This window comes from Doryrhamphus excisus, chromosome 9 (genome assembly GCF_030265055.1).
Source record: "Doryrhamphus excisus isolate RoL2022-K1 chromosome 9, RoL_Dexc_1.0, whole genome shotgun sequence".
NCBI classification, from domain to species: Eukaryota; Metazoa; Chordata; class Actinopteri; order Syngnathiformes; family Syngnathidae; genus Doryrhamphus; species Doryrhamphus excisus.
Window position 1 is genome coordinate 13136873 of NC_080474.1, and position 15759 is coordinate 13152631.

The 15759-nt window shown below is 42.6% G+C and overlaps 2 protein-coding genes across 6 annotated transcripts in view; one reads left to right on the forward strand and one right to left on the reverse strand.

Annotated features, from left to right (window-relative positions):
• Window positions 1-15759, forward strand: part of tbccd1 (TBCC domain containing 1) — a 119802-nt gene that overhangs the window by 96678 nt on the left and 7365 nt on the right. The window contains exon 1 of one of the 5 annotated variants that reach the window (XM_058083069.1): window positions 14985-15530. The exons of 3 other annotated variants lie outside the window; for them this stretch is intronic. In XM_058083069.1, coding sequence (XP_057939052.1) covers window positions 15485-15530 — 46 coding nt within the window. In that variant the 5' untranslated portion in view covers window positions 14985-15484. One more of the 5 variants, XM_058083073.1, reaches the window with a different exon arrangement.
• dnajb11 (DnaJ heat shock protein family (Hsp40) member B11) lies at window positions 9887-14811 on the reverse strand. Its single transcript, XM_058083077.1, has 10 exons — window positions 14586-14811; window positions 14136-14292; window positions 13546-13643; window positions 13297-13429; window positions 13087-13229; window positions 12695-12777; window positions 12561-12618; window positions 12371-12482; window positions 10745-10904; window positions 9887-10654 (listed from the first exon to the last, which is right to left on the reverse strand). Exons 1-10 carry the CDS (start codon window positions 14807-14809, stop codon window positions 10590-10592), a joined length of 1233 nt encoding a protein of 410 aa, XP_057939060.1. The 5' UTR covers window positions 14810-14811; the 3' UTR covers window positions 9887-10589.

The window sequence follows — 15759 nt, forward strand, 5'->3', positions numbered from 1 at the left end:
TTCTGGTTCGTTTGTCCACTTCTAAGAGACATTTCTGCAAATAAAAACATAACATTTTCTGTCAAAACTCTAGATATATTAATATGAACGTACTGGAACGTGCAGACAGGCTGTCAGATAGAACTGGTTGCTTGTAGACACACCGTACGTTCTGGTGAACTACCGTTTTTGCATAAATGTCCTATTTTGACCCAATTATAATGTATCTTGGAAACCGTACCAATTTTTTTTTTATTAGTGACCTAAACCAAGAAAAATGTCACTACATTTGCATTTTGCCTGTAGACTGGTGTAAAATGAAAATAATTAACTGTAATAGCTTGATATTCTGATTTAAAAGCACCAAGATAATTAATTACATATTATATTCGGACATAAATGATTAACCCAAAATATAAAGTAATTAGGTAATTTACAAAAATATGTTAACTCATTTAAATGTAACTTATACATTAACTAATGTAATTTTTTAATTGAATATTGTGTTCATAACCATACTTACATATAGATTATATAGAATACTGGTAATGTTTATTATTGTATATTATGAGCATTTGTTTTTGAATGTTTTGGGGCTTTTTATAATACCCTGGCTCTAAAGTTTTTGTGTTTTTAAAATTGCATGGGGCGGCACGGTGGTCGAGTGGTTAGCGCAGACCTCACAGCTAGGAGACCAGAGTTCAATTCCTGCTTCGGCCATCTCTGTGTGGAGTTTGCATGTTCTCCCCGTGCATGCGTGGGTTTTCTCTGGGTACTCCGGTTTCCTCCCACATTCCAAAAACATGCTAGGTTAATTGGTGACTCCAAATTGTCCATAGGTATGAATGTGAGTGTGAATGGTTGTTTGTCTATACGTATGTGCAGAGTGTACCCCGCCTCTCGCCCAAAAGACGGCGGGGATAGGCTCCAGCACTCCCTGCGACCCTCATGAGGAAAAGCGGTAGAAAATGAATGAATGAATGAATAAAGTAATTAGGTAATTTACAAAAATATGTTAACTCATTTAAATGTAACTTATAGATTCACTAATGTTCATAACCATATTTAACAAGATTATATGGAATACTGGTAATGCTTCTTATTGTATATTATGAGCATTTGTTTTTCAATGTTTTGGGGCTTTTTATAATGCCCTGGCTCTCAAGTTTTTGTGTTTTTGAAATTGCACGGTGGGCTGCATCAAATTGCTCTCTCGTTCTGTTGATGTTACTGGGGCCATGGGTTGCCTACACCTGCTGTACAGACAGGCGCCAGACAAGCAAACAGCTGGTACTTCCTTGGTGGAGCTTATGGGTGCTTACGTTGCTGTGTGAGCAGTTACCGCCTGGTGATAACACCTGCGCTACAGCTATGTATTAATAACACCGGGCCTGCATACAAATGACATAAAAGTTCAAAATGAATTTTAATGTTTACCAGGCTTGCTTTGTACCCAAAATACACCAGCGCTCTCTCCTTGTGTTGTTTGGCCATTGCCATGACGCCGCGTGGGTCTCCACTATCAACAATCTCCCCATTAGATCAGACACTATTAGAGTCTCTGAGCAAACAGCGTGGCCGCTTTTAAAGGCTGCCTTGTTATCTAATCTCGTCAGCAGGGATGAGCTGGACTTTGGAGTTCACAGACACGACAGAGGAGGCACTTTGTTTGTTGTGGGTATAACACACACTCGAGGTCAGACGGTGTCGCCATTGGATGACACCCCCCACCCCGATTTCCCAGCACCTTCATTAGGAGCATTAGCTTTATGGGCGCTGATAAGAAGTTCTTTGTCTTAGGTTAGTTACGTGGTCAGGTCCAATCAGGACTTGGTATGAGAAGATAGCATGGTACAAACCTTGATACTAAGACACTCCTCAGGTTTGATGATGGTTGATAATGGCTGAAGAACATTGGGCTTATTAAACATCTTTCACTGGTCGTAGTATTAGTATTAGTAGTAGTATAGGGTTTCTAAACCACCAGAGATCTCAATAACATAGTAAAATTTGTCAGATGGAATGAAAAAGGAAGGAAAGTCTGTTTGACATTTGCGTTGTTCCCACTTTTTATTGTCTCAAAAGCCCAATTTCATTCAAGCAGTACATTTTAGTTTGCATTGTTGGCGGTTTTGTTTTATGTTTGGTGTGCACTTTTATTCTCTTATATTATTTTGTTTTGTCATCTTCTCTATTCGACTCCAAATTGTCCATAGGTATGAATGTGAGTGTGAATGGTTGTTTGTCTATATGTGCCCTGTGATTGGCTGGCGACCAGTCCAGGGTGTAGCCCGCCTCTCGCCTGAAGACAGCTGGGATAGGCTCCAGCAACCCATGTGAGGATTAGCAGTATAGAAATGGATAATTATTCTTTCATTGAATAATCAAACAATGATGGTGTGAAATTGGGTGCTGATCCAAATTAGGATTACGATTTGGATCAGAGCATTAGTAAAATAATAATTTTAATTTAAGAAAATTGATCGATGGATGAATCTTCTATAATTAAGAGTTACATAACAATGTATTCCAATAATGCTATTTGCAGTTCCAGACGTCCAAAAAGAGTAGAAAGATAAAGCTGCAATGCATTCATTCACTTCCTGTATTCTAAATGTAGTCTTTCCCATACATAGGAAAATGATAAGGTAACAATATAACAATGTGGTGATATAATTGTGCTGATGTAACACATGAGTGTTATAGTGGTTAGACCCAAGGTCGGCAACCTTTACTATCAAAAGAGCCATTTTACTCCCAGCTGGGATAGGCTCCAGCACCCCCCGCGACCCTCGTGAGGAAAAAGCGTTTAAAAATGAATGAATGAATGAACTTCTAGGGCGGCACGGCGGTCGAGTGGTTAGCGCGCAGACCTCACAGATAGGAGACCAGGGTTCAATTCCACCCTCGGCCATCTCTGTGTGGAGTTTGCATGTTCTCCCCGTGCATGCGTGGGTTTTCTCCGGGTACTCCGGTTTCCTCCCACATTCCAAAAACATGCTAGGTTAATTGGCGACTCCAAATTGTCCATAGGTATGAATGTGAGTGTGAATGGTTGTTTGTCTATATGTGCCCTGTGATTGGCTGGCAACCAGTCCAGGGTGTACCCCGCCTCTCGCCCGAAGACAGCTGGGATAGGCTCCAGCACCCCCGCGACCCTCGTGAGGAAAAAGCGGTAGAAAATGAATGAATGAATGAACTTCTCTATTCAATTACTTAGAGCTCCCGAGGACTTCCGAATAAGTATGTCCACTATTTGTAGACCGAGAGTCAGTCCGCTATGACACTTGGGGGGGCACAATAGACCACATACAAACCAGTATCTTGTACAATGTTCGGGACATTAAAGTGAATAGGTGCATGTTGTTGAAATGATTTGCTCCAATTGTGTGTGTGTGCATAGTTTATTGCATGTAGTCATGAAATAGTTGAAAACAATTTGAACCGCAGTGAAAGTTTATCCTCTGCAGAGACATAATGAATGTAGCAGATGAAAATAATGCTTCTACCATGTCAATCTGCATGAATACATTCTGATATGTGTCCTTCATTGTTTCATTGTGCTGTTTAGCACAGTGTGAACTCCAAAGCCAAAATCCCCTATAGGCTTGTCGTTTTAGCCGAACTTCATGCACTGCCAGGATGCAGGTCAGGAGAACCAGTGTGGAGAGGGGCCAGGGACACCTCCCCTGTCTGTTTTTGAGCCCTGATGTAGCGGTAGGAGCGGGGGGGAAGGTGCTGCAGGTGGATGCAGGATTGTCGAGTCATAAGTTCGAATACATCTTATTTTCTTGCAACAGAGCAGACTTTATCATCTTTGGTTGTATATTTACCTATCTATGGTGTTTATTGAATAATCAGGCAAAATGATTAATGTATGGTTGACTAATTTGTGGTAAATATGTCTGTATTTCACATTTTCACAAGCATTTTCGAGTTCTAACAATATTTTAGTATCATGCCCCCGCGTGTCAATATAAGCCCTCTCGGGCTGATACTGACACTTGGGGGCATGATACCTGGCCTGATACCAGACAAACCATGTGATAACCTATAATTATGACTGACCAAAAAATATTCTCCATATAAAATGTAAACTGTAAATATTACATGTACGTCATCGATCACATTCCAAGCAACAAATGGCGCAATAACAACGCAATTGGCCATGACAGCCGATGAGAAACTTGAAAAAAGTAGTGAATCATACTTGTGGAAACAGCTATATTTGAGCAAATGTTCTTACTATTGTTTTGACATATTGCTATTTTAATTGGAGTCCATGTTGTAAACATGTCCACCACCACGACTTTTCACCCTCCCGCTGCCGCCTGAAGCGCAGCCAAAGGGATCAGAGACTGTTTTTCTGTTTGTTATGTCTCCATCCTTTCAAGGTTCTTTATCAGCCTCCTTCTGCTTCTTTTGCTGATTGCTCCGGTCCGTGCTCGGGGGCCAGAGGCGGCGGTGTACACCGACCCGGCGTGGGCCCCGCCTGCCCAGCGTCACCCATAAGTGCCTCTGACAAGCGCTGTGCTCTGTTATTAACTGTGATCAGCCACCAGCAGGAGAGACTCCACCGCAGGAGACACAAAGCCTGCTTTCAACTCACCCTCTGACATCCAGCGTGCAGCCTCCTAAAACCCCCGTACCCCCCCTTTTTGACCCCCTGGGCTCATACATATTTACATCTTTTCATACAGTGCATGTACAGTGCATACTGGAAGGCGCCTCTGGACCGTATCCGAGCCCGCCAGGCTGATGTGCAGTTTAAGGATACATAAAAAAAAGATACAAGTTAGTGCTGCTATGTGGGATTAGTGCGACACGTAAACAGAGCGCTGTATCGTGTACGGGTGTGTGGCTTTCATCCATATAGGTGGTCCTCACTGCAGTCAGGATGTGGGAGAGCCATCAGCCACTAGAAGCAACAACACAGCACGGCTCATTAGATGACAAAATTGGGGCAGAAATAAATAAATGTTAGCGAGCGACGGTGGGGGGTGGGGGGAGAAAATCATAATGACAGTTGACTATGTTTAGCCCAGGAGAATCGGGATAAACAGCAGCTCGTCCCGGCGAAAAAACCCCCAAAAGCCACTTTTCCCCTCCCACGCGGGCCATAATGAGAACCCCGCCATTCAATTGTTGAATAGTTGAGGCTTTGCTTCCTTTGAGGTGACTGGCTTTAATATAGCAACACCGCACAGACAGCGGGCCCATGCACGATGTCCTCCCCAGCGGCGTTCAAAGCTTCAGCGTGCTGGCGACACGGCTCACATGCATTATTCCTCACAAGCATGGCCCTTTGTTTGCTTTATGTTCACATCCCGCAAATTGTAGGCTTTGTCTATCAACGCTCCTTATTTCTGTTCATTTTTAACCCCCACACGCCCCCCGTCCCCCTTGTGTCCTGCTGGCTCTGCTGCATTGCCCTCGCTAGCAATGGTGTCCATCGGGTGTCCAAAGTGTGGCCATGGGCTGCTTGTTGTTTGATTGGCAGTATTATTCATGGCTACATTACAGTATTAGGTATTATTAGTTACTGTGTGCTTTGTCACCTGCAACTAAGATGTAGCTGTTTTGTTCAGATAGCTTAGTATGTAGTATAGCGACTTACAATGGATTGGTTTTAGCATCTATTCATTCATTCATATTGGAGCCTATCCCAGCTGTCTTTGGGCGAGAGGCGGGGTACACCCTGGACTGGTCACCAGCCAATCACAGGGCACATATAGACAAACAACCATTCACACTCACATTCATACCTATGGACAATTTGGAGTCGCCAATTAACCTAGCATGTTTTTGGAATGTGGGAGGAAACCGGAGTACCCGGAGAAAACCCACGCATGCACAGGGAGAACATGCAAACTCCACACAGAGATAGCCGAGGATGGAATTGAACCCTGGTCTCGTAGCTGTGCACTTTTTTTCTGTTGTGGCCCTCACTGGGAAAGGTTTGGATACCTCTGGCATACATACTTATATTGCACAGAAGTTGGACTAGGTTGCTTAAAGGGGACCTATAATAATAATAATAATAATAATACATTTTATTTGTATAGAGCTTTTCAAAAATACTCAAAGACACTTTACAGAAGAATGGAGTTGAATAAAAACAAGTAAACAGAGTAGAAGACACACCAAAATACAACATTCATTGGTTAATGCACAGTTAAAACATGAGATAAAACAGGGGCGTGGCACAGTAGTCAGATATAAAAAGTTAGACATTAAAAACAGATTTAAAGAGGTGGGTTTTTAGTTGTTTTTTGAAGGTGGGAAGGTCAGGGCAAGCATGGAGTGAATGGGGCAAAGAGTTCCAGAGGGTGGGGGCAGCGATGGAGAAGGCGCTGTCTCCCCAGGTTCGGAGCTTGGTCTTACAGGGGAGTGCCAGAAGGTTGAGGAGCGAAGGGGACGCGGGGGATTGTGTGGATGGAGCAGGTCTGTGAGATATGGGGGGGGGGGGTTAGATCGTGGAGGGATTTGTAGGTTATGAGAATGCTCATTATGCTAATTTTCGGCACTTTTGTGGACTCTTATAGAGAGCTACGCACAATAGCCCGCACAGATAGCTTTTTAGATGTTCCAGATTATGCGCCTCTTTCTGCAGTGTTTCCATGGACTTCCTGCTTCCCACCTAAATGGTCTGTCTAATTTACTCCAGCCCTCCTCTGGACACGCCCACTCTGCGGTGATTGGTCACACTCACAAGCACACTGACAAAGACTTCCGGATAAGTTGGTCCACATTTAGTGAGTGCAAGCAATATACGGAAGTCAGTAGAACATTCTTTCATCTGATTTAACAGTGAGTGAAACAATGATGTTCCTCAAGGAAGTGTTTTAAGTCCCTTATTATTCATTGTCTTTGCGGCAGTGCCAGTGACATTTGACCTCACAAATGTCCGTCTGACACTAAATAAGAGTTTTTTTCCGAAAGAGTGGGATTGTGTTTTAACCGTGTTCCAGTGTGGTTTACTGGATGGTTATTCTCTGTTAAAAAAAACCCTGCGTGTGACAGGTCAGGCACCATTAAGTGAGCGCGCGACTGTGTTACAGCGGTTCCAAACACCCGTTGGCGCCGCTACAAACACACACGCACACGTAGATTGCCCACTTAGCCTTTCGTTTTGCCTATGCCTCACTTAACCCTGCAGCTACGCTTAGCAGTCATTACACTCAGGGTCAAGTGTGATCCCACTACTTATCTGCATCAACAACTGAGACACACTCATGCGCGCATGCATTACTGTGGCTAATAGGCAATGCTGCCCTCATGCGCTCTACAATTAGTAATTACATGAGGTTAAGAAACGTTATTGATGGATGCGCTTCCCATAAAGAGGCTCATAAACACACATACCACACACTGTTGTTCCTTATGGCGGACACACCCAGTGACTCTTTCGGTTCTCATTCTCAGGAACAAGGCCGGCTCAAGCCTACATGGGGCCCGAAGCCAAATTTTTGGCCCTCTCACACAGAAAAAACATTTTTTTATTTTTTAAGTTAATTGCTCTCAGGGGGGCGGCATGGCTGTCGAGTGGTTAGCACGCAGACCTCACAGCTAGGAGACCAGGGTTCAATTCCACCCTCGGCGTTGGCACACTGGCGAAAATACAACGAGTCGAATCCTGGCACCCAGAGACAAAATCTACAAAAGACAAGTAATGGTAATGGAAGTCGTTATGTGTTGATACAAGAATAATTAATAAGTCATAGTTAACTTGCCTGTCTCTTGGCACAATGTTGCGTGACCTGCAGGAAGGTCTGCACGCAGTGGTCCACGGCTCTCCAGCGCACATAGTAGCCCCTAAGTATGGAATGCATATGTAATATTTTTGTAATTATTTACTAAAAACTCACGACTACAATATTATGTGGTATTTAAAATTAAATACACAGAAATAAACATTGAAAGGCAAAATATATTATATATAAATATCTTGGCGGCACGACGGGCGAGTGGTTAGCGCACAGACCTCACAGCTATGAGATCAGGGTTCAATTCCACCCTCGGCCATCTCTGTGTGGAGTTTGCATGTTCTCCCCGTGCATGCGTGGGTTTTCTCCGGGTACTCCGGTTTCCTCCCACATTCCAAAAACATGCTAGGTTAATTGGTGACTCCAAATTGTCCATAGGTATGAATGTGAGTGTGAATGGTTGTTTGTCTATATGTACCCTGTGATTGGCTGGCAACCAGTCCAGGGTGTACCCCGCCTCTCGCCCGAAGACAGCTGGGATAGGCTCCAGCACCCCGGTGACCCTCGTGAGGAAAAGCGGTAGAAAATGAATGAATGCTCTTGGGGGCCCCCCACTGGTGACTGGGCCCTAAGCAGGTGCTTAGTTGGCTTATGCCTTGGGCGGGCTCTGCTTAGGAACATACAAATAATGACAAAATAATATGCTTCAAGTTCATTTTAACCCTTTATTGCATGTACAATATATGTAGGTGTATCTCAGTTGTGCAGTACAGCTGAGTCCAGCTGTCATTGTCACCGTAAACCTTGCTTAACTGTGCAGGCATTTTCAAATAAGTAATATTTTAAAATATTTTTTTTTCCATAGTGAAACTGTCGTAGCCATATTATTGCCTTCGGGGCATTTTCCAAACATAACATTTTTAAATGCTATGCAAGTGTAACAATAGATTAACTGCTGTTAATATTAGTAGGTCAAAACAATACAACCCTGACATGTCTTAGTTTGTCTTGATTTGGCTTACAAGTGTAAAAAGAAGTGAGCCATTGCTGACAAAAAAGTTGGATAACATCAATGGTAAATCTCAGGAGCCTTGTGTTGTCTTTTCTTGTTGATTCTTCTGCTCCTTTTAAAAATACATGTAGCAAATAAAGCCAAAGAAAAAGCGCATAGGTCATTTGATGCATGTGCAGCTAACTGATTTGACTTCAGAGGTTAGATTAGATAAACTCGAAGGTGTACTTGTGTACGTTTTTTCCAATTTAGCTGTTTTATTTTACATTTTATTTGTATTTATTTTATTCTTACCGGTATTTTTAGTATAACAAAATGACCATGTACTAACAGTAACACTTGAAGACACATTAGTGTGTGTCTGATGGTGCTTATGCAGCATTATTAGAACTCACAGAAACATACTACTGTCTCTGAGACACCATCATCATCATCATGTGTGAAACCTGACTATAGGAGGTTTGACGAGACAACTCCCTTCACCGCAGCCCTGCTATCTCTGTGGGAGTTCATCACACACGCACACACACAAGTAACAATAAAGGGACAGTAATTCATTGTGTTGCGGGCAGATGTGCACATCAGTCACTGGGCTATAAATTAACTGTCATAATAGTTTGTGTGGCCTGGGTGCCTGCCCCCGCCCACGTATAGATCCCCCCCCCAACAGTCATGAGATGGGTGCATGGATGATAAAGTGGGGTGATATTTAACAGAGGTGGGTCCCAGATGGCAGCCATAACAATTCTGAGGACATACTTGCTTCCAAAATGAATGCATTGATTAATATTTTTGAGTAAAAAAAAATAACATATACAAATATCTGCTATCCTCTCAAACTAATAGACAACTAATCTATTATAAACTGGATAGTGGCTGGATAGTCATTCATTGCAGCTACACAAGCCAATTGACTTAATACACTATATATACAGTATATATATATATTAGTTTTATCAGCAATATTGGGTAGTCATTGGTTATCATGTTCAATCTAATTTAAAAAAAAAACTTTTTTTCTTATATTTTTTGCCTGGCAAGACGCTTTGAAGACAGAGAGAAGTCCTTTAAAAAATAAAATAAAAGCCCAATCTGGGACTCCAGCGTCATCTACTGGTGAATTCAGGAAATAACACAAAGACAAGCTACAATTGGTAGAACTCTTGTTTTTCCTCCCCCCCCCCCCAAAAAAAAACAACAAAAAAACGTTAATTCACATTGATGGCTGTTGCAATGTCATAACAAGGAGGCAGCGTTGATACATATAACACTAATTGGGAAACATTTATCCTTTTGAGTGTCAAGCCCAGGAGGAGGGTCAGTAAAAAGAGGCACTAAGACGTGTAAAGCCTTCCTTCAAAATAAAACATTCATGTATAATTAGGGACAAATGGGAGGATGCAGAACATTCCACCAGGGAAAATCCTTTCGTTGAGCTTGCTTTTGTTTGTTGTTGTACAGCATCCCACTGTACAGTTTCTCAGTTGTTCTTCAGCATTGAGCAGAATGGGTGATGTAAACCAAAGACCATGTCAAAGATGTGGACAGAGAGTTTCTTTAGTCCAAAAGCAGGAGGCTATTGCTCATAAAACCTGCTTACTCATTGATAGCCAGCAGTGGGAGACTCCAATTATGAGTAAATATCCCTTGACTCATTCCATTTATTCCAAACCACCACTTTTTTCATACAGTCTAGTTATAACCTTAAACCTTGTAGCTGTGTACTTTAAAAGGGGGAAAATGTTGAAATGTAAAAACAAAAAGGGATCCAAGTCATCCTGAGTTGGAAAACCATAAATAAGACTGGAAGGACGATCCCACCCTTTGTCCTGTTTGTGTGCGGTGTCTTGTACAAGTCCATCCAAGAAGCATGTACTGTACTACTAGAGATGCTAGTATCCTTGTAGTCCATTATACACCTTCTGTACAGAGCCTTGTTTCAGAAGATCATGTACACCTGCAGCAACACAAGCATTTTAAAACATAGCAAATTGAGAAAAGATGACTAAATGTATTATATTTGAATAGATTTGCGATGAACACTCACCCTTTTTCTGTTGCTCATCCAGCTGTGTCTGAGGGAACTCCACGTCGAAGGTGATGATGAGAGAGCCGCGAATGTTGATGTTGTCGAAGTTAGGCAGGCCTTCGCCTTTCTTCCACATCCTGGCACCGGGCTTGGTCACCTTGTCTCGCATGATGTGCACCTGACGGACAAAAACCAGGCTCAAAGTAAATATACTTGTTGACAAAATGACTTGACTTGGGACAAAAGCAGAATGGACAATGATAAAGGATAGTTTGTAATCGTTTGTTGACATGGTTTTCCTCCATTTGTGCATATTTTTTGGGGATTATTCTGTTTTCATGTGATACTTAAAGGTTATCCCAGTATCACGCGGGGGCATGATACCGGGCCTGATACCAGACAAACCATGTGATGATCTTATTATCACATACTATTTAATCATGAGCTTATTATCACGTACTATTTAATCAAAAGACCATTTTGTTTCCAGAAAATGTTCAGTTTATTACATGTATTATATCTAAACAGTGTAAACACAATAATTGCAAAAATATTTCAACAATAATATTTTATCGACAGTCTTATCTTATCAATGTCTGACAATTAAAGTTCCATTAATCAAGTTTGGGTTTTTTGGTGACTGGAGAAGCACTAGGAATATTTATAGTGTGTGTTCACGCTCATGCGCTGTTCTCTGATTGGTTGTTTCACGGGCACGATACCAGAGCAGCGCGCTCTGCTGAGTGAACAGCTACGGGGGCTGATACTGGACATGGTTAAACGCTATATTTTATCAGTATGACTGCCCTGGGCTTTGACACAGTATCATTTCGGCCTTTTCCCGTATCATTCATGGGCGGTTTCTAGGGTACAGGGCCAATTAATACTGTAGTATGTGATAATGTAGAGTACTGCGAGTACAGGATTGCTTGTGGTTCAGAGCTGCAGTGTGGCGTTTGCCTGCTAGTTAGAGCCAGACTAAGATAGGGAAGAGCGTTGAAGTGTGGGATGTGTCTTGCGCTAAGGTGTACATGGCTGTTTTGGAGAGAATATGTGCAGTCACCCTGCCTCATCATCATTCTACCAATATTGCAATATTTTCTACAATGGAACTTGGGTCAGTGACCAGTCTAGGGTGTACCCCGCCTCTCGCCTAAATACAGCTAGGATAGGCTCCAGCATACCACGGAGCAGTACAGAAGCAGCACAGAAAATGAATGGATCGAACTTCGATCAATATATTTTTTGTTTCCTATAAAAAAAAATTCTGCAAACATAATGCCTCGGTTCGCATACATTGCCTGGTTAGCATACCATCGATATGGAACACGTCTTGTTATCTTAATATACTGCATGAGTCTAACTTCTTTTGCAACAAAACCTCCCTGTTAGCAGCCTGTTGTTGTTGGCATGGAAACCGGAACTGAAAGTCATTGTCCTCCAAGCTCTGTCACCAGCGGTTGACTCTGTGGTTCTTTGCTAACTAACACTTACGCTGCAAGGCTCTGCTTTTCTTATTGTTCACGGCTACAAAATAGCCAACAATGAAGAAGAAAGAAAGTTGCAGGTGCCAGTACTTTGATAAAGGTGAGACGTTATTCTGATGTGAGTGTGTTTCCTTGTACGAGAGAAGAGTAACAGTACCTTGTGTCCGTCCAAGTGGACGATGTCCATCTCAAAGCCGACCAGCGCCTCCACTAGGGAGATGGTGACGTTTGTGTACAGGTCATCCCCTCTACGTTCAAATACTGGGTGTCTACAAAGAAACATCTCATTAGCATAACAGGACATAATGTCACACCACGCATAGTAGTTCTTGATAGTCAGCTCCTACTTTAGCACTTTGATGCGGAAGCGTAGATCTCCAGGTTCTCCGTCGATGTGAGGTTCCCCTATGAATGTTTAGAAAACAAAACACATGAAAACATTTTAATTCAAACGTAAACAAGAGACATCCGTGAAGGTTACCTTCTCCGATGAAAGGGTATTCCATCTCATCTCTCACCCCTTGTTCAATTTCCACCTCCAAGGTTCTCTCCTCATTCACCAACCTGAGGTGTTCAAAAACACAACACATATATAGTCATTGCCATCCCATGGCGGCCACTTTGCATAAAAAAACAGACAAGCAACCATCCACAAAACCTAAACCCCGAGATAGATACATAGATAACATAGAATAAAAATAAAAACATGTCACTTGAAGAGATCACTTCAAATTCATAATGCATTCATAATAAAATAATGGAAATAAATGAAGACTAAGCCACAAAGTCACGAAAGTTGCAGTAATCCAGCATTGTGTCATGAAGTGATTAACACAAACGCTATAGAGCCGTGTGGGTGTGTCATGGACTCACTTCACATTGGGACACTCGTCGCACACCATCTCTTGGGTCATCTGGAAGCGGCCCGGGCCGAGCTGCGTGGTCCTCATTTCCTGTCTGCAGTTGCACTTCCTTTTCCCGGGAGCTTCTTTGGCTATGGGCTTGTTACGTACCACCTGGTCCACAACGCAAAATCACGGTTACAATTACAACAACTGTCAAAAGAAGGAGTGTTCTCCTCACCTCCACAAAGTTCCCAGAGTAGACCTCTTCCAGTGTGACCTCCAGGTCTAATATGATGTCATTCCCTCTGGGGATGTTTCGGTCCTGTTGTTGCCGGTTGCCGCCAAACATGAAACCGAAGTCGCCAAAGAAACTACAGAGAGGGACAAAACATTTAATACAAGAATTGTATGGTAACACCATAATGCATTGAGACTGTGTAAGGAATCATATTATTTTGGCTTTCACTTGCACCAACTAAAGACTCACCTAGAGAAGATGTCATTGTGTGAGCCGTGGTGGCCTTCCTTAAGGCCATCTTCTCCATAGGCGTCATACTGTTTCCTCTTTTCTTCATCTGAAAGAACCTGCAAAATAAAATAGTGTAGTACTCAGAAGCCTGCATTGTTCAGCCAGTGTCAACTTTATCATTTGTAAATGATTTTTTTGTAATATAGCGCTTGTATTGACTCATTCGATGCAGGTGTAACTAATGTTGTGGACAGTTTGTCTCAAGAGTTGTTATCATTTAAGCAGTACGATTTACAAATTAGTTTGAAGTATGTAAATAGTAATAGAAGAATTTGTAGTCTTTGTGCTGTATATTTAAAAAAAGTTGTGCTCTTTGATCCACCTTGACATATTGGTGTGACAGCATGTGTTGTCAGCCAATCAGACGCAGCCACACGACCGAACTGACCAATGACGATGAGCCTAGTGTTTCCAACAGCAACCAAGGAGCACCCATACAAAAGACTTGTGCCTCGAGCGCTTCCGGCACACATTTCACAACAAAACTCGACACTTTGTTTAACTAATCACCTCTGAAGCTCAGTATGGGGATAACAGTTGTCTCTTACCTCGTAGGCTGCGCCCAAGTCGGCAAACTTATCCTGAGCTTTGGGGTCGTCTTGGTTCCTATCGGGGTGTAACTGGAGAGCTAGCTTCCTGTAGGCTTTCTTTATGTCCCTGATAGATGCACTCTTGGTAACACCCAATATCTTGTAAAAATCGCGCCTGTGGGAGAGAAAATGGCCTTTAAAATTATGACAAACGTGTATAATCTCACAACAACATGCTGGCTTGTTTGTTTGAAATGAATCGCTAACTATTTTAGCTACCCGCTTTTACTCAGTGTAATAGCACGGCCAAGATTATACGGAAGACATACACAACAGTATTTAGTGGGTATTTCATATTCCTGTGCACTGCACTGCTTGAACCAATCACAGTGGAACATGTGTACCAGCTGGCGATGCTGCTTCGCCGCTGCCTGAGCGACCATTCCAGCCCAAAGCCTTGCTACTTACCCGGCGAACACCGCCGTAATAGCCCAGAGTATCAAACAGCACACAGTGCACAGGTTCATCCCTTTGGCAGCCATATATATGTGTGTGTATAAATCCGCGCAAAAATTATAAACGTAACAAAAAAAGCGTGAAAAGAGCCGGCTTCTTTTGAAGGTTGGATCTCGTAGCTGCCAGAAGCCCTTTTCCGCCTTGTCAAGGAAGTCCCTCCTACCGACAGCCCACATTTAAAGCGACAGTGCACGTTAATGTTGAAAAATGCTTATGAATGTACCGTATGTAGTATGAAAAGAGTTGAAACTTTATGTTTTGATTATTTGAGACATAATGGTGATTTTTACTCACTTTGTCTTTCTAAAAGCCGGTTAACACTTGGGAAAAACTGATCGTGAACGTTTGCTTCTTATAAGGTTACATTGTATCACAGTAGGTACGACAAATGCCGAAGCATCCGGTTTGACTCGTTCTTTTTCGACTTAACGTAATTTGGGGCAAAGAATTCTGCCTGGAGGATGTCTACTTTATTTTAAACAAAAGACGTGTCCTTATAGAAGTATTTGTTTCTGGTACCAATCCAGATAATATATTTAATTAATACCTCAATTGTCATTGTTATATTCTATTATGTTTGAATTGCCCTTGAATTGGATCAATTTATATTGCGCAAGTGTACCACAAAGTGGCCTGTGACTGGCTATTGCTAGCTGCTCGAACGCCACAGTCGGCGGGGCGGAGCCTGTAGGTAGGCTGTGGACAAACGAGGCAGTATAGCGAAGGAGGGCGCCAAATAGGAAGTCCATTAGAAATGATTTCAATATCAAGCCTCCAAACGAAATTGGCGGTACTTTTACTTTTAAAGTGTAAATGACTCGAACCCGTTGACGAATCGCTGTCACGCCGAAATGGAACTACAACACCAACACGTTTGGCCCTCGACGAAGGCGGAAAGTAAGTGAGCTGGCGTGTGGCGTTTGTCAGCCTTGTTAGCTTGGTCGGGAGTCATGTCTGAGCCTGCGGTCTAGTTTGGCCAACAAAAAGTCATTCGTTGGGAGGCAAAATCGAGACGATATAACCATTTTTTGACAACACAAGATGTATTAGTTCTAGCCGGGTTATGGTAAGTCAACGCTAACTCGGTGGCCGTTTCACGTGAAGGGTCAGGTTGCCTTGTCAACAC